Source organism: Hetaerina americana, unplaced genomic scaffold, assembly GCF_022747635.1.
Source record: "Hetaerina americana unplaced genomic scaffold, ioHetAmer1.1.p SCAF_22, whole genome shotgun sequence".
NCBI lineage: Eukaryota > Metazoa > Arthropoda > Insecta > Odonata > Calopterygidae > Hetaerina > Hetaerina americana.
In genome coordinates, this window is record NW_027286786.1 from 10225326 (window position 1) to 10250553 (window position 25228).

Below are 25228 nucleotides of genomic sequence, written 5' to 3' on the forward strand. Positions count from 1 at the left end.
TGCACTCACATAATGCCCAGAGTATGTGTTTAACTCTTTTATGATCATCTCGTTGCTCTGTTCTACCATGCCAATTATTTTGTATCTCACATTGCCAATTCAACCTTGAATTATGCCTGCGGGCCCCAGGCATTTCAGATTGTGATTGGATATAATGTTGTAATGCACTTTCAAATTTTAATATCAACTTAAATGAGTCATAAACCTTCTTCTGTTGAATTTTAATCTTGCAACTTAATCAGTCTAATTAAATCTAACAATGAAGGGTTTTTTTGTTGTGCTCTTTAAGATTCACCATTAAAATCCCTCAGTTCACAAATTAAATAACCTTTTTCCATTTGCTGGGTAGTGTTTGTTTACTCCCAACTGACATATTGGTCATTAATCTTTTAAAGTGATATTCTTTACCCAGCCGTATTCCTAACATTGTGCTTGTTTTTTGCAGTTGCACCCAGTGTATATATGTATCCTATTGCTCAGAGAAGTGTCGTAGCAATGCATGGGAAAGATTTCACCAGTATGAGTGCGGTCACTCAAAGGTGTTGGGTTATCTTGATTGGGCGGGTAGGCTAGCTTTGCGGGTGATGCTTTCCATCGGGAACACTTTGGTGGCCCAGGTAGCGGTAGATGTGGGCGACAATGAACACTCTGTTTGGGAACATGACCAAGGGGAGGATTTAAACATTAAACTGAAAAAGAGATCTGAGCAAGAGGATTGCTATCGAAGAATCTATGGGATGGTGTCACACCTGGGAAAGGAAAGTGCTTGGAATAACTTTAAATTTCATTGGGTAAGCAGTCTTTGTTGATGATGTTGAAAGTGCAATCCAAATTTTGATTCAATAGTTTAGGTCTATGATATACTTAATGATTAGATTATAATGTGGAAATCGTTGTGTCACTCCAAATTACTATATCTCTTACGGAATAATTTTTACATGAATATATATATTGAGAAACTATATTAAATTTGTAGTTGTAATTAGTGTGTAATTTTAATGTCCTGAGTATAATCGATGGTTTCAGGCGTTATTTTATGGAATCGGTTCATTCTTAAGCGGATAAAATAATACTTTGTAATTCCACAGATTTATTTCACAAACACACGACCCGGGTTTCGACGTACAACGTCATCTTCAGGTGAGATGAAGATGACGTTGTACGTCGAAACCCGGGTCAGGTGAGATGAAGATGACGTTGTACGTCGAAACCCGGGTCGTGTGTTTGTGAAATAAATCTGTGGAATTACAAAGTATTATTTTATCCGCTTAATGTCCTGAGGTTATCCAGTGTATAATGATGATGGTTTTAAAACATAATGGGTTCGCACTCATTAAGAGAAGGGGTGCAAGTGTGAAATGTTTTCTGATAGTCATTCATAAATGGCTCATCTGCCTGTGGTGCATTTCCTCCTCCCTCTCCCCCCTTCCCAGGAAAGATTCACTCTTGATAATCTCTGCAACACTGATAGAAATGGAAGTGGTAGGTGCATACTTCTATTAACAGCACTTAACTATGGGGTTAAAAGAAAGCCTAAATAATATTGCAAGCTAAATAAACTAATCAATAATATTAGTGTAGTACTTGAAGCTTCATCCCTGGTAGAATATTCTGCCCACAAATAGAAAATAAATCAGGTTTTTTTTCTCATTCCATTTACTCATTACACCTGCTTAAGGTTTCTGTCTTTGATCAACTCATTTAATCTTGTTTTGGGAATCCATTAAGGCAATAATTTATTGTCATCTGGGAGCATCCATTAGACTTTATAACTAGTTATTCATTGTCTATTAATTCTATGACATTTAACAAAATTGTGCTATCTGTAGTTTTAACATTACAGCTGCCTAATTTAGTAACAATGAGATTTTATTGCTGCAGTTTTGTTGAAATGTTTTGTTACCTCTAATTATGTAATGAGATACATTTTTCAGGTAATTTTTCCTTTCAGGTTTCAGTAAGTGAAGCGTGTATTAAATTGAGCATTTTTGGGTTAAAAATTATTTAAGGATGATAATGTGTACACCAACCTATCTACCTTAACTGGTGGAATACCAGTAATAATAATGTACTGTAGTAAATTATTCGACTAGAGTAACTGTTTGTGTTTGTGTGAAATCTATCTTCATTATTTACTTAATTCTATAGGTACCTTTTCTGCGGTAGATACAATTATCATCAATTAATAATTATAGCCAATCAATTTCTAGTTGTAGAGAAATAATGCTGCTTTCAAATGGTCTTTTCCATGTAATAAGACCCCGGACCCATATTATTTTTCATTTATCTGGATTATTGTTTAGTATTTCCATTGAAAATATTTCATATGTTGAGAAAAATTGTGATTTATAATTCTTCTTTATTTAGAGAATCAGTTGAGATAGCCAAATGGAAAAGTAATTTTGATAGGGAAGATGGTTATTGCCTCAACACTGGTATTTAGTCTTTTTTAATAAGTCCATATAGAGGATTAAAAACTTCTGCTCTCTTTCCTTTGAATTTATTATAATACAGTAAAAATGCTGTTTTGACCTATTCACCGTGACCGAAACCTATTTTGTCCCATTCGCCATTGATTTCCCATTTTACAGAAACTTCTTTCGAGTACTGAAGTAGAGAAACTACTCCACATGTTTTCTTCACATCATTAACTATAACATTGGATGATGCATCCATTAATCAAAAATGCCTGCTGTGAAGTCTTTTTGAGGGAAGTTTTCTACTGGTCAGGGCGTGAGCTAGGGAGCTGACACTCTGATCTGCTAGAAAACCTCTTAAAGACTTATCCACAGTCTTGTGCCAGGAAAACAACAAATCTGATGGAAAAGTGTTCGTTGGGATACCATAGAACCTTGCTTAATGAGCACGTTGCATAGTGAGTAATTCAAATTACAAGCAAAAATATCTTTAAAAGATGATTCCCTAAACGTGTGAGGTTGTGCGTGACAATAGGTGAGGAGAGGGGTATCCCTGGATTGATCGCTGGCCTGCTAATTCAGTGTTGTGGCCAGCACTCGTTCCGCCAGTGTCCAAGGCTCGCTAGTGAGCCGACATTTTTCCAGACTTGTGTTATGATCATCATTTGTGATTTTTTTGGGCAAAGTAAAATAATATTTTGTGCACAGTTTTAAAAATGTCCCTGAAGAAAATGCCGCAAGAAGACAGCCATAAGAGAATAAAAATAAGAGAAGAAATGAAAAGTAAAACATTGAAAAGAGAGAACAAGGCATGAGTATGGCTTACCTAATATGCACATATGCTCAATTGGTCAACAGTAATGATTAGCCTCGAGAACATCTATGGAATGGTTGCGCGTATTCTCAATGATGTTGAAAGGTAGCTTCTCAAATGGCCAAATGAAAAGCAATCGCTAAGTGACACCATTAATGAAAACATCATGTGTTAGAAGTGATCAGAGCAAGAACAAGTGAACTCACTGATCTTGTTAAGAAGATGCCAGGATCATCAATGGCTGAAGAAGTATTTGAGGGACTCCGTGTGTGGTTTGGGAAGTTTAAAGAGAAGAACCGGTATCCATAACATTGCCAGGCATTATGGAGGAGTGTACCTCGGCTCAAAGGCAACGGAAAAGTTCATTGGTGAGGTCAAGAAGCGTGTGGATTCTGAAGGTTACCTGCCAAAATAGGATGTTAATTGTGATGAGATTGGTCTCTTTAGGCCAAAGATGCCAACCAAAGTGGGCGTTTATAACAGCACACGAGAAAGCATTACCGGGTCATAAGCCAATGAAAGACCATCTCACGCTGCTATCTTGTGCCAATGCCAGTGGCAGTTTGAAAATTAAACCCCTGCTTGTTTACAGGTCATAAACTCCACGACCCTTGGGTCGAATTGTAAGCCCAGAAGAGCAAGCTAAATGTGATGTGAAGGTGATGGGAAACTGTTGAATGGTAGATTGAGAAACATCACCCTGATAATGCAGTGGCTATGTACGCTACTAATTTATTTATTGATAATGCTGTATTTCATTTTCACAAAATTTTGAAGGGTCAGTAGAAATAAATGTCCCTTGACAGCTTTCTAGTTAAAAAGAATTGGAAATGTATCAAAACAATGAACTAATTATTTCATATCTGTTTTGCTTCTGCAAATTGAGTTTGCATTCCTGATTGGTTCATTCCACGGTAGAAGAATAGATAATAATGATTCACGATGCTAAACAATGTTTAATAAACATTGTGCATATTTTTTTGCACTGAAGGCATTATCATATTTTACATTAATTTAGGGAACAATTGTTTCATCTAACTGGCATTTTGCTTTAAGAGTATGATTCCAGAATGAGGAATGCTTGTTAAGTGAGGTTCCACTGTTTATGTGTAGACACATTAAAGCCATTTGTAGTGAATCAATTTTTGGGAAAATATCTCTAGTGCCATGAGTACTAAGATGGATTCTTTACTACTCTGGCTTGTATGCTTGAGAAGTTAAAAGTCTCCCAGAAATGAACACCTAACCTTTAAGGCCCTGACTCAGCTGGGCACCAGGCCATTTCCTTAGGAGCTGGGTGGAGACACTCGTGACACTTTGTTACCTTGGCAGTCCCTCTTACCTGGTGGGTTTGGAGTCAACTGTCAGTCGTTGTTGCTTACTCCAGAAAGATAAGCCTAGAAAAGAATTCCACCAGTTTGCTGAGCATAAACAAGTTTCAAACAAAGCTCTACTGTTTATATTATGTGAGATAATTTATAGAAGACCAGTGGCCTGTAATGTGCCCTCCAAAAAAAAGTTCAATGCCAGTATATAATGTTTTGCAGTCCCCACAACTCATGATTATGCAGCAAATACCAATATTAATGCTTTATCTGATCTATCACCGGTTGCAAACATCTTTCCAGTCAAATCCAATGTTTGTAAATTTTATTACTTTAACTGTAACACTTCTACTGAAGATTGTCATCTAGCTGCCGATTCCTCTTAATTAGACGTACAAACCTGTAATAGTATGATCCACTTGATAAAGCCTTTCAAAATCCCAGTGTTCCAAATCATTGGTCGACGTTCATGACGCTTTCACCTCCAATGAGCTGACAAATCAAGGTCTGAAACCTCCCCCACGTGCAAACATTCGGTGCAAATAGTCTCTTAACATGTTTTCATTTTTATAATATGTTTTATTTCAACCCATTATCACATGAAATTTTTAATAATTAATGTCTAACTTTATGATCACTAGAATGTAAACAAAGACTCTGGTATTGTTATTCATTTATCTGACAACTTGTTCAATTTCCAATAACTTTTTAGTGTTGTTACAACAAAATCAGTCAACTGTAATATCCATATGTAGTTCAGCAAGATGATTAAGTTATACATGTTAAATGTTTATTCTTCACATGGTATAATTTAAGCATACCAAAGAACAGAGTTGGCCAAGCATTGCATCAACACAAATAAACTTCACAAAGGAAAACTAGGATAATTTTCTAAAGTTAAAATCTCGTTTATTGAATAAAAACCTGGTCAATTCACTTAATGCATACAAATAGATCAAATTAATGGGATAATATTGTTAGGTGCCATTGATCTTATTTATTGAGGCACCTGAAAATTAAATTAGTACTATATCTTTGTTAAAGTAATTAATAATGCATTATCAATGCTGGTTAAAGTTAATGAAGAATACCTGAGCTGATTTTTGAGGACATTCTGCATTAATTTTTTCTGATAGGATTTTGTCAACTTAATGTAAAATGTTTTTAACTTTGAGGCTTACCAATCTCAATAAAAGGTCTTTTTGAATTGTTATGGATTAAGCTCGCACCAAAAAAAATTTGTTGTCTCAGGCGTAACTTTGTGGAATTTGCATAACATATTGAAATGTAATGAAATAATTGACTTTGTAATTCCACACACTTTATTTAAAAACACACGACCCAGGTTTCGACGTTGAACGTCATCATCAGGTGGTCCTCATAGAAGCACGCTGGCTATATATACCTTCTGATCATAGGAGGGGGGGGTTGGTCAGAGAGGGAGGTCGGAGGGGTAAAAAGGTTACAATGTAGCTGGGAAGAAAAGAGAATTACATTTTTGATTTAGAAGAGTGGTAGGTCTAGGAGTGGGGAGTGGGAGGGATACAAAATTTCGTTGGCAAGATCATCTTTCCAACGGACACATTTCAAAATTTCTAACTGCTCCAAAGCATCGAGCCTTTGACCTTTTTCTTCAAAATGAATAATTTTTGTCACAAAGTCACTTTTGTGATCACTTTCGATGAGGTGTTTTGCAAAGAGGGATGTTATGTTCTTATTTTTTACACATGTTTGGTGTTCTTTAATCCTTTCTTTAAATTTCCGTCCTGTTTGTCCAATATACTTTGTGCTACAATCCGAGCACTTTAACTCATACACTCCACTCCTCTCGTTTTCGGGGACTTTGTCTTTAGTGTGAGAGATCAGGTTCTTAAGGCATGAACGACTGTAAAAGGCACATTTAATTTTTTCTTTAGGTAAACTTTTAATTACTTTTTGAGAAATAGTCCCAAGATATAGTATTCTCCGCCATTTGGCAGTGGGATCTTTTACATGTTCGGGGTTGTAAATGTGGCTTAAGGCTATTTTTGTAAGTTTATTCCGGTAAAGTTTATTTATTAGATCTTCTGATGGGAAAAATGGGATTCCGATCAGGCCTGTAGTATCAAATATGTCAGCTCCCAACCACATACTAGCGAAAAGGCTTAATGTACTCTTCAGGGAGGTTTCCAAATTTTCCACGGAATATGGTGTAGTGAATTCCTTGGACCTTGTGAACAAACTTATGAAAAAGGTCATCCCGAAAAAGTGCATGCTTGTTTCCTTTGATGTACGCAACCTTTTCACCAACGTGCCACCCATGGAAGCGGTGAACCTTGCCGAAGACATCCTCATCCGGAAATCCATCCCAGTTCCAGTTATAAGTGAACTTTGTGCATTACTTAAGACGTGTGTTTCCCAAAATTATTTCATTTTTAATGGTACCTATTTCCAACAACCCAATGGTTTAGCCATGGGCTCGCCCTTGTCCCCACTCCTGGCCGATATGTATATGGACAATTTTGAAAAAGTTTTGTTCTCCTCAGCCTACCCTCTCATTAATAATGTATTTTGTTGGTTAAGATATGTAGACGATGTCTTGTGTGTGGACAGGTTCTGATAGGCAACTAGATCAGTTTCTAGCACATCTAAATTCTATCAATTCTAATGTACAATTCACGTGTGAAAAAGAGGAAAAAGGTTCCCTGAATTTCCTCGACCTATCCATTTCTAAAGACAAAGATGGGTTACAGTATTCCATTTTTAGGAAAGAAATGTATACAGACCAATTAATTAATTCCTCTTCAAGGCATTGCTTCACCCAAAAGCTTTCGGCATTTCATGCAATGATCCACCGTTTGACCGCTATCCCTATGTCAAAATTCAATGTAAATAAGGAACTTAATGTAATTAAAACGTTAGCAGTAAACAATGGGTATTCAGAAGATCTAATAAATAAACTTTACCGGAATAAACTTACAAAAATAGCCTTAAGCCACATTTACAACCCCGAACATGTAAAAGATCCCACTGCCAAATGGCGGAGAATACTATATCTTGGGACTATTTCTCAAAAAGTAATTAAAAGTTTACCTAAAGAAAAAATTAAATGTGCCTTTTACAGTCGTTCATGCCTTAAGAACCTGATCTCTCACACTAAAGACAAAGTCCCCGAAAACGAGAGGAGTGGAGTGTATGAGTTAAAGTGCTCGGATTGTAGCACAAAGTATATTGGACAAACAGGACGGAAATTTAAAGAAAGGATTAAAGAACACCAAACATGTGTAAAAAATAAGAACATAACATCCCTCTTTGCAAAACACCTCATCGAAAGTGATCACAAAAGTGACTTTGTGACAAAAATTATTCATTTTGAAGAAAAAGGTCAAAGGCTCGATGCTTTGGAGCAGTTAGAAATTTTGAAATGTGTCCGTTGGAAAGATGATCTTGCCAACGAAATTTTGTATCCCTCCCACTCCCCACTCCTAGACCTACCACTCTTCTAAATCAAAAATGTAATTCTCTTTTCTTCCCAGCTACATTGTAACCTTTTTACCCCTCCGACCTCCCTCTCTGACCAACCCCCCCCTCCTATGATCAGAAGGTATATATAGCCAGCGTGCTTCTATGAGGACCACCTGATGATGACGTTCAACGTCGAAACCTGGGTCGTGTGTTTTTAAATAAAGTGTGTGGAATTACAAAGTCAATTATTTCATTACATTTCAATAAGCTCGCACCAGATTAATGGTGAAAAAAACTCTCTGAGATTGCATGAGTCAATTTCCCTGTTAATCAGTCCAGAATTTGCTTGTGAATGAAATGTATTATTATTATTATTATTATTCATCTGAACAACCTGTGGCCCCAACATAGTCAGAATTGTTAATAGAGGGCATCACTGCATAAATTAATTTATAAAAATGGCTATTTTTGAAATGAAGTTATTTTTTCAAAAAGTAAAACTAAATTGAGTTTTAATTAATGTAGTAAATTTTACCTAAAAGTCAGAAAGTTACTATAATTATGTTTTTCAGTTTTTGTTAGCTATGTATATGGTCTATATTTAGGTCTATAGACCTAAAGCCATTAGTGTCTAGACTATTAGTTCGCAGTCTTTCATGCTGAATATCGCACAAACCTCTTCCCTCTGCTCTGGCTGATTCCCTATTCTCTTGTACACTGCTGGCAATCCGCTCTTGGGATTTTACAGACGAGGAGTGTTCTGTGGAACTAGTCACTCTCTGCACTTTCAATCATTTCCGACATTAACTCTACCTTTGACATTTTTTCAAGAATATTTTGTTTGAATTATGTAAGCATTGAAAGCCTCTCTAGAAATAACATTGAAGAGTATTGTCTTCAAGCATTTCCCTCTGACCTAAACACACTTGCAACATTATATCCAAAAAATGTACGCTGCCCATGTACTGACATTTTTATGCTCAATGATTGGTGGCCTTTTTCTGGTATGTCCTGACCCCTGACTTGAATTACTTCTAGCTGTCGAGTTAGTGCACAACAGTAAAATTGGATTTCTTAATATTTCCTGCTATGCAAGTTTATCTCAACATATCTTTTTAGAAATGTACATTTTTTATACAAATCCTGAGCTTAATCTATACTGCTTGATAAATTGTCCGCTACAGCATGAAATCCGTTCATAAAATAATTCCAAGCATTCAATAAAATGCTCCTTTTTGCATGCCCGAAACTATTTTTCTCTCTTTCTTATTTGGTTTATTTCTCCCGCATAGCAATGAAAGGCCTGATAGTAATTCACCACAGAATCGCATGGCATCCATGCGATTTGATTCACCATGTAAGGTGGTGCTAGTTTGGGGAAAATTGTAATAACTGAGTATGGGTTTTAGGACCTCACAATCTGTATCAATACATAGTACCAATGAGGAGCAAAGACAGCAAGTTCAACAACCAGAATGCCTGTGGCCCTGCAGTCATACTGCTGCAATAAAGTGAATCTGTCCTTGTCAACACGCAGGGCCAAATAATATCTCTGGTAGTGAATTCAAAATATTAGATAAAAGGATTTTTGCAATGTCAAACAGCCACTAGGCTACAAAAAGTCACAACTACAAATTCACTCATAACTAAAGCAATACTGGCTCTGCTGAAGACATTATTGGCTTTATATAGTTGGTGAAAATACATTGTGTAAACAAAATCAAAAGAATGCAAACAGTGGTACATTAATTTACCCTCATTATGGAATCTCATTTACTAAGGCCGTAGCAACTATGGTTACGAGGTTTACAATTTGTGCCGTATTGCTGATTCAACGCCCCGGCATGCCGACCAGCTGCGCGAGAGAGCATGGAAGCAAATACGATTATCTTTAATTTTGCTTTTGTCACTAGAAAACTAAACAACAGATTTTGAATTTGAAAGATATTGGAGACTATCTGCATCACAATGAATAAAATAGTGTTTCAAAGCAATTGAAAAATAATAGTATGCAAAAAAATACCTCTGATATAAATACAAAGCAATAAGGACATAAGAAAGTCAGTTGGCTCCTGGGCACTATACAGAGTAGTTAGTGCTGCTCCAGAAGCAGTTTCATTAGAAACTATCATGCTTAGAAAACTCTTCCTAGCGTGAAGTTTTTAAATTAACTGTTGATTTTCACCAGTTTTCAATCTGATTTATTGAGGGTTGTGGTAACGAGGGAATTCTTGTGATATATATTATTGAATATATTCTGTGCAGAAAGAGATGATGATCATGATGATATGCCCCCTCAAAGGTGGCGATATATCATCATTGACATTTGCCACGCACAACAAACAACAATGAATTGTTGCATGGAACTTCCAAGGGTTGGGGTAACTGCAGGCTCGGAACCTCGTCTCAGTCTATGTACTTCACATATTTTGACAAGTGCCATTCTCATGCTGCATATGTGGCATTGTAAACTGTGTGATAAGATTTGTCGATTTATGTGGAAAGGAGACTCATTCAGAGTGCAAGGCACATGTTTTAGTGGTCAGGGGAGGAGAGCTTTGACATTATATAGTTGGCCCATATATATTCATGTTGATCTTTTCATTCTTTTTTTCCCCTAGTCAATGGATGGAAGAACACACTTTCAATGAAGTAAAATGCTCAAGCGTTGAGGGTTTAATTTCCCACTTGTCACATGTTTATCTTGATGAAACAGTTTGATGTAGCGGGAGAAATGGGTGTATTTCAGTTGAGGATTTCTCATGACAACATGGTGACCAATGCCATGCAAATTTAATCTTAATGTATATTTTATCCTGGTGTATTATTGTATCATGTGCAGTTTTTAGATTGACTGACATGTGTATTTTGATTAAATGAATTATAATACTTTGTATTGGTTTTTGTAAGAGTAAGATTAAGTTTTGCCTCTCTTTTAGCATACTTTAATAAATATTGCCAAATGTTTGCTAGCTCTGAATAGCTAGGGTGTGTGTTTGGGAAGTTTTATCAAATTATTAAATAAATTCCTTGATTGAAAATAAAGAGGTGCACTAAGTATGGATTTGGTCTAGTGGCTCAATATTAATAATTTATATTTAATGGTAAATTAATACAAATTAATTTTAAAAAAAGCTATTTAATGTTAACTGATAACCATTAACTGTTGGTGATATATCATGCCATTGAAACATTGTATGTATTCCATAATTAAAAGTAAAAGCATTTAGCTGCTTGAATTTGAATCATATGATAAAACACTGATGCAGGGAATATGAAGACAATTAGGTAGAGGGACAATATTTTGAAACTTGATATGCTACCCCTTCCAAAGGTTATTAATGCAGTTGTCAAAATTGAATGAGTTCTGCCTTGGAACCAATGGTTTAAAATTTGGGTGTAATCATTAAAATCCCACTTAAATCCTCTTCCCCCCTCCTTATTTGCATTAATATTTATTACCTTGCCATTTATTAAATTCTTCAAGCCCCCATTATTTCCGTACCGCAATACCATCCATTCTGTTTCATCGATTATTTCAAAATTTCACTCTGCCCACAATCTACAATGGTCCAAGTACACAATGTATGTCATCATTTGATGGTGTGGTATAGAATTGCTGGTGTTTCTAAGAAGCACTGTGCCAATTACCATAACAATTATCTTTGAAATTTTGTGGCACTATGTGTATTTTGTAAAAGGAATATTGAATGTTATTTAAAACTAAAGCTACAAACACATAAACAAAATTTCTATTTACTTGCCAATCTCCCTGAATTTTTTCGCAAACTGTGAAAAAAATGTACAATGATGTGCACCACCTTGTAAGATAATGAACCATGAAAAAGCTCTGCGACGTTGCTAAAGAAGAGACCTTTCAATTTTCCTGCAAAATATTTTGTGTTATCCCAGCATTAGATGTATTCTGAAAGTTAATTATTGTGTATTTCTCATATTTATTCTTAACCTTTGTTATGGATCATTCTGCTTTGTTTAATTTAAATCTCAACTATCATTTAGCTAGTCAATTAGGGAAATATATTTTGCGACTAGGAAACAGAATGACAGTGGCATAATCTTTCATTTAGAATTATAATTATTACCATGGAAAAAATAAAATGTTCAAATTGAGACAGTATTCAAGGCATGGTGATCTTGGTAAAATATTGAGAAAGTGGTGACATTCTAGTGCATGGGACAAGGTGCTTGTAATGAATTGTTAGCTCCATGTAACACGAGCTCAGCTAGTGTCAAAATTCTTGATCTCCTTTGATGAAGATGTTTGAGAATCAAACATTTTAGAGAGAGGTAGCATGTTGCATTTTTAAAAATAACATACAGTCCTTCCCAATCTGCATAATGTTTGATCAAGGATTCAGCCATTCACTTCAAAATCTACCTTTTTGTCTGAATATTCTGTTTCAGTGATGCCTGTCAGAAGTTGCTTTATTCATTCTTTTTGTTGTGTTCTTCAAGTAGGTGTGTAAAGGTTTTTTCATGCCATTGCTTTCCACAGAATTGTTATAAGTATTATGTCAAGTTCAATGTTTGGCATGCCGTAGTGTAATGAATAATCTAGTTGCGAGAGGTAAATGTGATAGGAGTTTCAGATTTACTGAACTATCATCGAGATCTTAATTTTGCATAGAAATGAAAGTCATTTGGATCTATTAATCTGGTAGGTATTCCATGTCAGTCTGGATGAGTATGCTTGCCAATTACTGTATGTGAAGCCTACTTAAGTGCATCCCAGCTTCAAGTAACATATTTTTTGGTTGTGAATGAATGTCAGTGAAATTTGAATTAGTCTTAAGCAGACAAGGGCTTGTCTTTAGATAAATGTAATGTGTGTCTGCCTATGATTGTATGCACTTTGTAGTTGTGTTTATAATATGCCATTGCTACTACTGGGATTGTTCTCTCTCTCTCTTATTCCTACCAGGTGGCATTTTTTATCTCTCACTTTCTTCTGAGGAGGACAGACTTCTTTGCAGCAATATTACCAAAGGATCAGTGTGATAGACCCAGGGCCAAGCTGGTAGAGTTGGCTGTTGCTTTCAGAGCTTTGTTGCATCTCTCGCAGGTAAATTCTTACATTTTTTATTTGTCTTGACTGATCGAACACCTTGCAATTTTTAATTTTGAATATGCGGTGAATACAATGCCACATTAGTGGATTATATTAGGTTTTATTAGTCATTGTATAATTTGTATAGTACACGGAAGTATTTAAATATTTCTTGCATGAATGACGGCTGACAGTTGTGGTCATATGTGCTTGTCACTTCAGTTACCCTCTGGGTGCAATTATTAGCTCATGTGAATTTCTTATGGTTGATGGTTTCCGGCGTAACTTTATGGAATCAATTCACATTGGAAATGAGAAAATAGTATCTTTGTGATTCCACTGAAAATTTATTACCATGAGACCTGGGTTTCAACATTCAACATCATTTTCAGGTAATCCTGAAGATGATGTTGAAACCCGGGTCTCATGGTAATAAATTTTCAGTGGAATCACAAAGATACTATTTTCTCATTTCCAATGTGAATGTTGTAGATATTTATAGGCGTCCGAAAATGGTCTCCAAGTGGGAGAGTATTTGTTTCATTCCATTATATTCTGAATTTTTGATTATTCTAATCACACAAAAATATAGTCAGTTGTCATGTGTGACTCTTCAAATTTAACAAAATATTTATTATCACTGTTGGAAAATGTTGAAGTGGTTGCAGTTTTGAATATTCACTCTGAAGTGAATCCAATTCATTTCATTTAAAATGTTGTGAGTTTACATATTTTGATGTTCAATGAGCGCCACTGTTAGACTATTTGATTTTGAGGCTTGTTGTTAATTGGGTGTGGTGAATTGGTATTCATGGCATGTGTGTATTCAAGTTGTTTGGGTCGATACTAGTTTACCATAGCATTATTCAAAAATATTGTAGCTGAATAGCTGCTTCTGGTGAACACAATAATTTAATAATTAAGACATCCCTAAACTGGATGTTTTTCGAAATGAGTTCATTTCATTTTGTAAGAAATCATGAGATTTCCATGATCAATTTAGGTTTTGATAATCATCTGTTAGATCAGTATACATCCGTAAATACTCAATGCTGAAATTCCAGATAATTTCAAACTGCTGGTTTGTCCTACCCGGTTACATCAATATCAGTGATGAGTAGACTCTCTTATCTTATTCCTCGTTAGTGGCTAAGAATCGGGAATTGGGATAGATTATTCAAAAGTTGGAAATCTGTTCAGATTCCAGGGTCCATTCTTGTTGTCAGTTTTTGGTGTCCATCACTGAAAGCATTCCATTCTGATTCCCCGATAAATGCTCTCTGAATTACTCTTGGTACAAGTGTGCCATGAGTGTACGAGCAAATCCATCAAATGCACTCCATCAGGGAAGTGGAAACAAACCTACAGCCTGAAGTGTAGGAATGCCTTTTGAGTCTCTTTGTTACCGTTCCCAAGTCCCATTGGGGAACTAGCACCCGGGACTTGCACGTCCTCTCTCACCCAACAATGCAATGTGGAGCCAGCAGCGAGTGCAATACCGCTCTCCCAAGTTATAAACAACATAAGAGCTTGAGAACACAGTCCAAGTTTTGATGATCACTGCTCTCTGCATATTAGAATTTGATTTTGCAAAATCTTCACTTTGGAAGCGGACACATGGGTGTAGTGCTCTTCTTTTGTCAGGAAGCACACTGGGCTGAAAATAAAGGTGTGGTGATCCATGCATAAGTAATAACTCACGGAATGCTGCAATCACAATTTCACTGGACAAATTAAGCCATGTGATGCATTATTTGCAGAAAACATTATGAATATGTTAATTTTATTTGGAAATAAATTGAAACAAATAGGGAAAATTGAAACCTGACTGTAACTCTGTGAAAACTTAAAGGACCCGGGAAATTCATAGCTCAGAGACTGCATCATTGTTTTATGAGAAATGCCATCAAAGCAGAAACAAACAACTGGTCATAATGAGAAAGTTACTGTAGTTACTAAAGTGTTTTAAAGTGGTAGTTATAGGAATTATGTTTGAGGAAATTAGTGATGAGTGAAATGGTAAAAAGGGCACTTCACATGATAAGGATAACACGTTCACTGGAACAACACGCTGGTGTCAATGTAATGTTGAGGTATGTGGAACCTGTGAATCACCTCTCCTTTTCTTACACTCTTGAGTCACAAAATACCATAATTTGTGTCAACTTGTAAATCTTCAAGTACATGTCAGTTCTTTTATTCTGAGAGGACTGGGCCACAGGTTTAATGAGCAAATATCTTTGTTTCTATCATGGACAAACTTCCAGTAGCAGAGCAGAGTTGATTGGCAATGAATGAGTTGTAATGTATGCCATTGGGGTTTTAAAAAATAATGACTGGGCCTAATTTTCCGTGAAAAAAAAATCATTAATTACCTAAAGTTACATCATGTAGATACTGCTGATGAAGAGTGAAAATTTTGATTATATCCTGTGATGGTTCAACTTTGAACTTTTCACTTGGAACCCCAACAAGTTTGTTTGAGAAGGTTGTGTGGCTTGCCGTTCCCACAGAAATACTCACGGGTTAAGGTGTCCTCTGGCAATGTGACCTCTTTTTAATGATGCTGGCCGGTTAAGTCAAGTCTCATGTGAATTAAAAACTTTTAAAGGTGAACCTCATCTCTGGGTTTAAGTGAAACAAAGCAGTCAAAATTGCCTCATAACTTTGATCAAGATCCAAAAGACTCGTAGCAAATATGAATTTTTTCATTGTAATTTTTTTTCTTCCCAATGACGTTTTCAATGAAACACTAATCGTGAAAGTGGTGATTCAAGAAAATGGCATAAAATGGCATTGCTTCCCTTGTTTGGGGAAGTGCGGTCCACCTTCAGAAAGCACCCGAATTTGAGCCCACATTCGGGCAACTTTTATTGGAGCCCCCAAAATGAACAACTTACACCTTAATGTCTTATATAATCCAAGAAGTATATTTAATAATTCAATTGGAGTGATTTAAAACATGAAAGGCTTAGTACAACACAAGAAACATTTTAATTGCAAGATATGGGCTTCTATAATTGATTCATATTTTTGAAAACCTCAGTGTACCAGGACTGCATGAAAGTGATAGTGCACCTGCTGGGCACGGAGGATGTTGTCGGCAGGTGCATGGAAAGGTAAAAGCGTGAAGGTATTTTGAGTTGGTAGAAACAAATCCTTCATACAAAAGTGGGTTGTTGCCTACCATCAAAGCTATTCAGACAAGCAGTACACTGACATTGTTATTTATGAAAGGCAATTATTAGTTGTATATTCTCACTTACAGAATAGTATGTACTTATTGGTGCTCTGGGAACTTTAGGTTAGAGAATACTCGTACGCAGTCAATATATCTTCATAACTACTCAATTGCTGGTTTGTCCTGCCCGGTTACATTACAAGATTTCTTTGTAATTAAATAACAGGTTTTAGATCTACTTAATAGAGTCTTGAGTTGAATCATTTGGGTTTGGATTTAACTTAATTGGAGATCCGAGCCAAAACTGTGGAGAGCTGCAGATAATACTCCGATAGGACATAAAAGGGCTCTACCATGAAGAGGTGTTCTCATCTGTTATAAATTACCGAATGTATTGAAAACACTTCTATACTAATTAAAGTATTTGAAAAATGTATTATATTTTATCCCCATTCAGGTTGCTTTGTTTTTGGCCCTAGTTGTGCAGTAGTTTTGATACTTGTATAATAAAGATTTGGAAGTTGTGATTTAATTGATTTTGAGTCATATTGTAAAATTGAAATATGCATTGCATATTTTGGGAAACAAGATGCTAGACAGCAATCCCAGAAGTAGTATGAATATGTTGTAAATAATGTTAAGAATACTTTTTTATTTGAGATAATTCATACTTTCATCTATGATAACGAGAATTATTCCATGCCATAGGGACCATCTTTGTCTTTTCGAAGGCTGTCATTGTGGAACTCAGCAGAATGAGTCAAAAACCACTGTTGCACCTCTTGAATGACATCATTTGTGTTGTGAAATCTCTGACCCTGAAATGGTTTTTTAAGTTTTTGGTGTAGGGAAAAGTCACTTTAGGCAAGATTTGGGGAATAGGGTGGATGTGGAAAAATTTCTCAGGCAAATTGCTTTGATTCCCGGTTGCGACATTTGTGTTTGCGTCTGAAAAGGAGTCTGTAGTCGTGGAACCCAGCATGCTGATACCTTTTGCATGTGCAGTTTTTTAGAAATAATTTTCTGCACACAGCCATAGCTAAGATAAGTCTCATTCATAATCATTTGAGTTGTTGCTCTTTGGTCCAATAGGATAAAGTCCTCCACTTTCTTTGCTGTGGCAGCATTATCTGTGAGTGTTGGAACGTCTGTGAGGGACATGAGGCTCGTTTAAAAATTCCTCTTCTCCCTTCCAACTGTGCCATATGATGGACTTTCATTTCCATAAACAGCTATCGTTTCATTGGGGATATGCCAAGCGCTATAACCTTTCAAATGAAGGAACTTAATCTAACTGCAAGCCTCTTATCTTCTCCATAGTACAAGTTACTTCAATCTATGGCTTCCTGAAACAAGACAAATCAACATTAATAGCTACAATATACAACATTATGTAAATAAGAATCAATTAATATGCAGAATAAATTTTATCAAGACATCTCAGTTATTTCTTAGTAATAATTACTTTCAAATTAAACCCCGATGTAGCTGTTCTCTTGGTTATGGCTTATGAACGACATTAATACAATAAAAACGTTAAATGTGATGCATGTTTCATTTTGACAATATGATGAAAAATCAATTGGAAGAGGTGTGAATCCAGGAATGCCTTCTTCTAGATGTAGAATTGTGAATCCAACAAAGAGACATCTCAAAAGTGCACATTTTAGCATTATTAACTGTTGATTCTTGAATGTTATATTTGTTAACATTGCATAATGTATGGTAAAGACAGCAGTAATTGGTTGATGGAATGCATGATAGGAATCCATTGATGCATGGTTTTAAGAAAAACATTACAAAATATAACAATATGAGGTAGATTTAAATCATTGTTTCCTTAATTTTTGGGAGTATCAATATTATATATATATTGATATGATTTTTTCATAAGCCTATTATAACCGAACCTGTAATTGATCTAACTCTGCCAATTATTAAAAACATTCGGTGGGTTATTTCTTGTGCGCTATGGAATTAATTTCAGGAAACAAAAGGTCAGCATCAGAATGTAAAAGCAGAAAATGTGTGTGCAGTAACTGACTGACTGCTATAGATAGTTCAATGGCAGTGTTAACATTAAATCTCTGATTTTTGTTAAGGTTTAACAGGTATGTTGTGTATTCTTCATCTGCATAAGTATTAATAATTTGTAACTCCTTCACTCTAGTATATATTGAGAGGTGTATGGCTCCTATCATTTAACTGTATATCTGTGTCCCAGCAGTAAGTTTTTCTCATGTTAGCCAAACTTTAAGTACCTAATTATGGTATTAATCATGTCAACTTCATCTCCCTATCAAGCCTAAATACTGTAACAAGTGTGCATGCTATATCTAATGAGATCTTGCAAGTGGCCATTGCCTATTCATATTTGTAGCCAAGCTGAACCGCTACTGTAAGTGCATTAACATATTTACTTTAACATTGAAATAATTGCTTTCAAAATCACATGCACTTCACTTTAATGCCTACTTCTCGAAAAAAGTGTTTCATTTGCATTTAATAATAAATGACTTAATATAATGAAAGTGTGAATCATATCCAAAGAGTGCCCTTACCTCGTAATCCAAATCCCTTTGGCTTCATGCATATTAAGCCTCAAAGCTCCCTTCCTTAACCCTCTTCCTCTTACTCATGTGCAATTGTTATATTTCTGAAATCAATTTTTGTCCCATCAAAACAACCAAATCTGACAAATGTCTAGGTGGTCGTTAACTCCATGACAGTGCAAGATCTGTGGTCCAACCCTTGCCTATTATCTTCCGTTGGATGGGGAGTGGCTCATGGTAAGTGAGCACAAAGGCTTCTGCTGCCAAAGCAATTCTCATTCTTCTACATTTTATAATTCTTTGTGTTTTTGAATGATAAGTGTTGTCAAGTCTTTGGTTGAGTCTGGAATATATCATAGATCAAGCAGGAACTGTCCCCTCCTTCTGGTGAGCATGCATTGTATTTAGTATTCTGTTTTATGGATTATTTGGTCTGATGTTTCATGTTTTGCCCTCTTTGCCTCTTGTAGGAGTTCATTGCGACTTTAGTTTTCCTTATTTCGATTAAAGTTCGAGTGTTTTAACAATCAGTGATGAGTGTCCAGTGGTGGCTTAAAAGAGCTTTTGAAAAAAGAGTGCTAAAAACTTGCGGTAATTGCTTTGTTCGTCTTATTTTTGTTATCCCAATCTTGTTTGCTGGGAATTGGTTACGTATTCTGAGATTCAACCGAGCAATGGAACAGGGGTCCCAGCGACAGTTAGCAAGGGTGCTTCATGCGAAAGCGGGCAATGTGAAAATATTGGAGACCAACGCAGCATGGGAAGGGGAGAGGTTGCCAGGGATGATCGTGCAGTGTGATCTTACTTGCCTCTGCAGTATCGGTGGCAATGATTGTACATGTTAATTACTGAAGGGAGCATCTTCCGTAAATTTTTTACATCATTTAATGGCAGACAGGGTTTTTTAAAGTGAACTCACGTGCGTAAGAAGATGGTTTTTGCGATGTAACCTTTTGGGATTCCCTGCAAATTACTGAGAGCATATTTTAAAAAAAATCACATTCTGCCTGTTGAGAATATCTTACTGAGCTGATGACATTGGTATTGCATCAATAGTGTACTCTAAAAATACCAAAAGAACAGTAAATGGTAATCATATAAACTTTCCAATATAAGTTTCGATTTGTATTTATTGCTGAAATGAGAAAAGCGATAAATACAGTGTGCGCAAGTGGAATATCAATCTTATTCAGTCAATAAAGATACTTGCATAGTTCAGTAACTCCTTAGAAAATCCAAGAGGTGGTGCTCGTCGGATAATGTTTGCCATTCGTAAGCCTCAACCCTCCGTCGACTCGTGTTCAAGTTTCCCCTTTATCCATTTTGTGGTTTCATATTCAATCGAAGCAACAAACTTTTGTTTATTTAGAGAAAATGGAAAAAAAATGAGTTGTGTACCATGAAGCCCTTGTGTTTTAAAGGCTTAACATCGAAAGAGATCAAAGCCAAGCTGGATGAAGTTCGGGGTACATCAACTCCTGTGTTTGCACCTGGTTGCAATTGGGTATCAATGAGGTCAATCAAGCATGGCCGTACATCCACAAATGATGAATATTGTTAGCAATGTCCAGTGAAAGTGACTCATACAGGAATGATTGACGAAATCCATTATTATGGTTTTAAGTGATCAACAAATCAAATTTTGCAAAACAGTTGAAACCAAAGGCACCCATCAAGATAGTGGAGTGTTATTGATTTTGCTCGAAAAATTGGGTGTGAAAGAAATTTCTCCAAGATGGGTGCTGTGTTTCCTCCAAGTGGATAGTAAACCTAATTGTGTGGTCGATTCAGTGGCTGGATTGGTGGACAAAACATGGACATGTAAACTACTACGCTCCAGAGGCAGAGTAGTGGGTTTCCAAAGGCAATCCTGCTCTGAATTATATGAAGACAATGAAATTGGTCGACAAGTTGATGGCCATGGATTTTGGGATGCACACAGAATCATTTGCATCGAATGCTTGCAAAAAGGACAAATGGTAAATGGAGAGTATTATGCATTGTTATTGCAATGGTTCAGCCAAAAAAACCAAGAAAAAATGTCCTCATTTGGCAGAGAAATTATATTCTTTTCCATTAAGACAATGCATGGGTGCACACTTGATCAGTTATCAATGGAGAAAATTATTAAATGAAAGTTCCAATTATTACAATATCCACTACACTCACCAGATTTGGCCCCGAACGACTTTTTTTTATTTCCAAGCTTGAAAAAGTGGGTCAGTGGAAAATGATTTACATCAAATGAGGAGTTCATCGAGGCCAGCACGAGTGCCTAATGAGAAATGACCCTCTGAAACCCTGCTGTTTGGATGGCTTAATAAAGTTGGGGAAGTTCTGGGAAGAGTGAATCAAGTTAAAAGGATATTATTACAATTATTGGTATTCTACTGGCATGGGAAGGTTTTGAATGGACACAGCCTATTGATGAAAATGCATTTACTATTATCTCCGAATGAAAGCACAACCCGGAATTGGACACTATAATATGCCTCTCTTCAATACTTCATTTTATCCAACATGTTTTGTTTTCCCAAAAGGGGAAATTATATTGAAATATTAAAAAATCTGCCCATAGCAAATCGATTTTCAATTTTTTCCAAAGGACTTATTGAATCACCCGATCACATATTTTTAATGGTTTTGGTGCCAGAATAAACATTTATTCAAAATAGCTTAAATCTTGTCGGGAAGAATGATACACGTTGTAAATGAGATTTTTGTAATCATATTGTGCTGATTGCTCAAGCTGTTATTACTTGAAGTAAAAATTAAAGGTTTGAGTCACTTCAGCAGCATTACAATTGATGGATGAGTTGTGGCAGCAGGCCAGCAAACAATGAATCATGTCGCAACCATTTGCCGTTGATACCTGCCACAATCGTTTTTCATCTATTCTTACATTTGGCTAACCAGTGTTCAGAGATGAGACAACTGGCAAATGAAGGCTCTTCTGCCCATATTAGAACCATCACCGATGGAATCAGACTGTGATGCCAAAAAGTTAAACCATGCTGTTGCTTCATATGTTTTCCAGCATAACTAAACATCATGCTTCATCACTTTCCAGGAAAGCCTGCTACTATTTGCTCCAATTCATTTTAAGAAGAATGTCACATTAAACACGAATTACCACGTAGTGAATTCAAAACGTGGCAATGCAGTTGGTGAAAAACATAATCGTGTGAAGCAAATAACATTGTGTTAGTGTGTGCTAGCGAAGGCCTGATGGGTTTGAAAGGCAAGCAGCGGAAGTGTGTGGAGCTGAAGAATGTGTTGTTGTAATATATAGTATGAGGTCTAAGGATATTTTGTGTTGTGTTGGTTAGGGCTTAGGAGTCGAGTTGCATGTGGTGCCTGGCCATCCATCAAAATGCTAACCTTAGTCGGAGACTATTAATAATGAAAAAAACAGAAACATTCCAATCAGCAGCCCCAAGTCCCAAGATGCAGAAGTCTAAAGCACGCCAATTCACCATTCTCTGCTTAATTTGACCAGTGCTTCTCCCAATATTTACTTGCTACCTTAGCACCACGAAGAGCAGGTTCATGCGGATGTTGTTGATGGGAAAACTTAGTGTATGTTAAAAGCTGGGCCAACACGTTATTTGTGGTCAGGCAACGCAATTTTAATATTTCTGGTCTAGCCACATATTTTGAATATGTATAACTGTAATAGAGTGATGGAAACCAGTGTGAATCAGACTGCTCTTAACAAATAATCTCATTGTGCTTAACACTGTTAGCATTCCTTTCAAAAAAATTGTTTCCCTTTTAAGGTGATTGCCATCAGCCACTCTTCATAGTAAGGGAATGTGAGAAAGTAAAATTTATAATCATCCCTGTTCAAACCCATTTCCTTTATTGCTCCCATCTGGTCATGTCCTTGGTGATTGATTCCAAATATGATTGATATGCCCCAAGATCTATTGCAATTATTTCAGAAGAGGATCTCATATGCTGGTAGATGCTTGGATTGTTAGGAAATGAATAGTACTGTTTGATGAAGCATCTTCCTTCATTTTCTTAGAATAATTGCATGTGAAACATTCATATACATGTTAAAATAAATGAAAATTTCACAGCTTTAAGAACAACTGATTGTATGATGTACTTGTCTAAAATGGGGCTTATGCAAATGTGGAATTATCCCTGACATGTTGATATTTATGAATTTTATCCCAATATTTTCACTTCATGTTTTCTCAATATTATAACGTACAATTATATCTGGGGTGAATTGATGGCCTATGTATTCCCTTGCTGCTGGTGGATGTCCTATCTTTTCTCTGATATCCAATCGATCTCCACTTTTTGGTATTGTTTTTATTTGCTTTTTAATCCATAATTTTATCAATTGTAAAGTATTGCTTTCAATTAACATGTCCAAAATATTATCAGTGATAAGTTAATGCATGTGCTGTCTGTGGTTAGCTGACAACTGAGTGGCTTTGTCAATGCTAGTTTCTTTCATTATTAAAAAATAACCCCACTGCAAGGCCTCTAAATACTTGAATGCATGTTAATATAGTATTCCTAAACAGACAATGGTTGCTTTTTCATTTGATCTGTGGAGTATACTTAGCATGAGTGACTTTTGCAAATCAGATGTTGTCCAAATGAGTGATATTTTGCATATTAATTTTCTTAAAATTATAATTTTTTTCATTCCATAGATGGATTAGTTCCCTGGTGACTCATTTTATTTTTTAATTTGCAGTAGTTGTGTCATGCAGAAAATATTCTCAAATTTACTTTTACATAGCCCCTTATATGTATGTTATTACAGTGGATTCTGGTTGTTTTTGGAGAAACCCAGAATTCTAAAGATAATAACCTGTCAAATGTGTAAACCAGGCTTGACTCTCTGTGGCAATTGCAAATCGTAATGTGGATACCCTAACTTGAGGCGACATAAATGCTAATAACTAATAACTTACATAAATAGCTAATAACTCATTATTGGCCATTTCATAGATCAGGCAAAACATAGGTGATAATATGAGACAAAGCATTTATTTTGTTAATATTATGAAAAATATATGGCTCACCTCTGCGTCAACGCCTTCATTATTGAGACTTTATTGGGGGATCGAGATGGTGCGGGGGCTAACGTTCTGGCTTCCCACCCAGAGGGCCCAGGTTCAAATCCTTGTGGTGTTGAATATTTTTCAGTGGTGTTTCGATCCCTACTTGAGGTGCTTTGTGGAGGGCACTTTGAGTGAGTACGCCGTCTGTCGGATGGGACGTTAAGCTGCAGACCCCTTGGTGCCTTTCACAAGGAGCAGGCTAATGCCGACGCCGGGTTTCTCTCCACCCTTCGTCCTTTCCTGTCCTTCCCTAATGGTGCAAATGACCTCAGCTGTCAGGAGCTGTCAGGCGCCTCCCCTCAAAACTACTCCTTGAGACTTTATAAAGAGTACATAATAACTCTCCAGCAGATTCTTTAAACATGAATTCCATTTCTTGCTTAGTCCTGCACAATAACTCGCTGTCGCATAGCTGTTTAATATGTACCAGTAACAAACCTAAGCAAATCTATGATGTTCATGCCATGCCCCCAACTCATGCTATACCGGTAAAAGCCCTATGCACATTCTATTGATAAACATGTGTGAAAATAAAACTTTTTGTCAAATACACTGTAGTAAAACTTCCGAGAGTGTGGGGGTTATGTTATGTTCAGCAAGGGTGCTGCATGGCACAAACAGGCACTGGGCAAATGTTATAGTCTTATGGAAATGAATGGGTTATTTACCATAATTGGAAAAAGTATAAATATTATGGCTTTCAAAAGATAATGACAGCTTAATTTTTCCTAAAATAAAAAAACTACCATATAAGGTATATTGTTTCAAAAGTATTTTGCAACTTTTATGCTTCAAATTTTCACATAATTTTACACAAGGTCAACTTTTGACGCACACATTTATACTTGCGTGAGATGCTTGCATTAATAATTGGATGGGTTGAATTTTGTGTGTGCCCATCAACCTGCACGCTCTGTTCATTATGGCCTCCATTTGAGGGCAGTCTGGAAGTCGTCCGACCCCAGTTGGTGTGCACTTAAGCCGAGGGATGGGCCCAAGGGGAGACTTTCAAGATATTTGGGAGGCAGTTGTCAGCTGTGGGGTGGGGAAAGTACGAGAGGTGTCATCCGGTGATCCAGATGCAGTTGGGAGGGGGGGAGAGAGGGCTTTTGGAGGTTCAGGTGCAGGCAGTTTGTTCAGGAAGGCAATGCTGTAGATGAGTCGTGATGAGATGACGTAAGTTCATCATGGCTTTCTCATTTGTAGCCTATGTGAGAAGGATGACTGGAGGTCCTCCTTTTGCAAAACATATCCTCCTCCTGATTTTTTATGACTCCAGTGGCTTATCTCAATTTAAGTAATATTTCGAACTTTCGAGGACATTTTGTGCCGAATAT

The 25228-nt window shown here is 36.4% G+C and overlaps 1 protein-coding gene across 1 annotated transcript in view; it reads left to right on the forward strand.

The window, feature by feature from the left end:
* Window positions 1-25228, forward strand: part of LOC139689305 (SET and MYND domain-containing protein 4-like) — a 60918-nt gene that overhangs the window by 12439 nt on the left and 23251 nt on the right. Inside the window, exons 6-8 of the mRNA XM_071586379.1 lie at window positions 446-791; window positions 12943-13083; window positions 18957-19038. Of these exons, the coding sequence (XP_071442480.1) occupies window positions 446-791; window positions 12943-13083; window positions 18957-19038 (569 nt within the window). The remainder of the gene's footprint in view (window positions 1-445; window positions 792-12942; window positions 13084-18956; window positions 19039-25228) is intronic.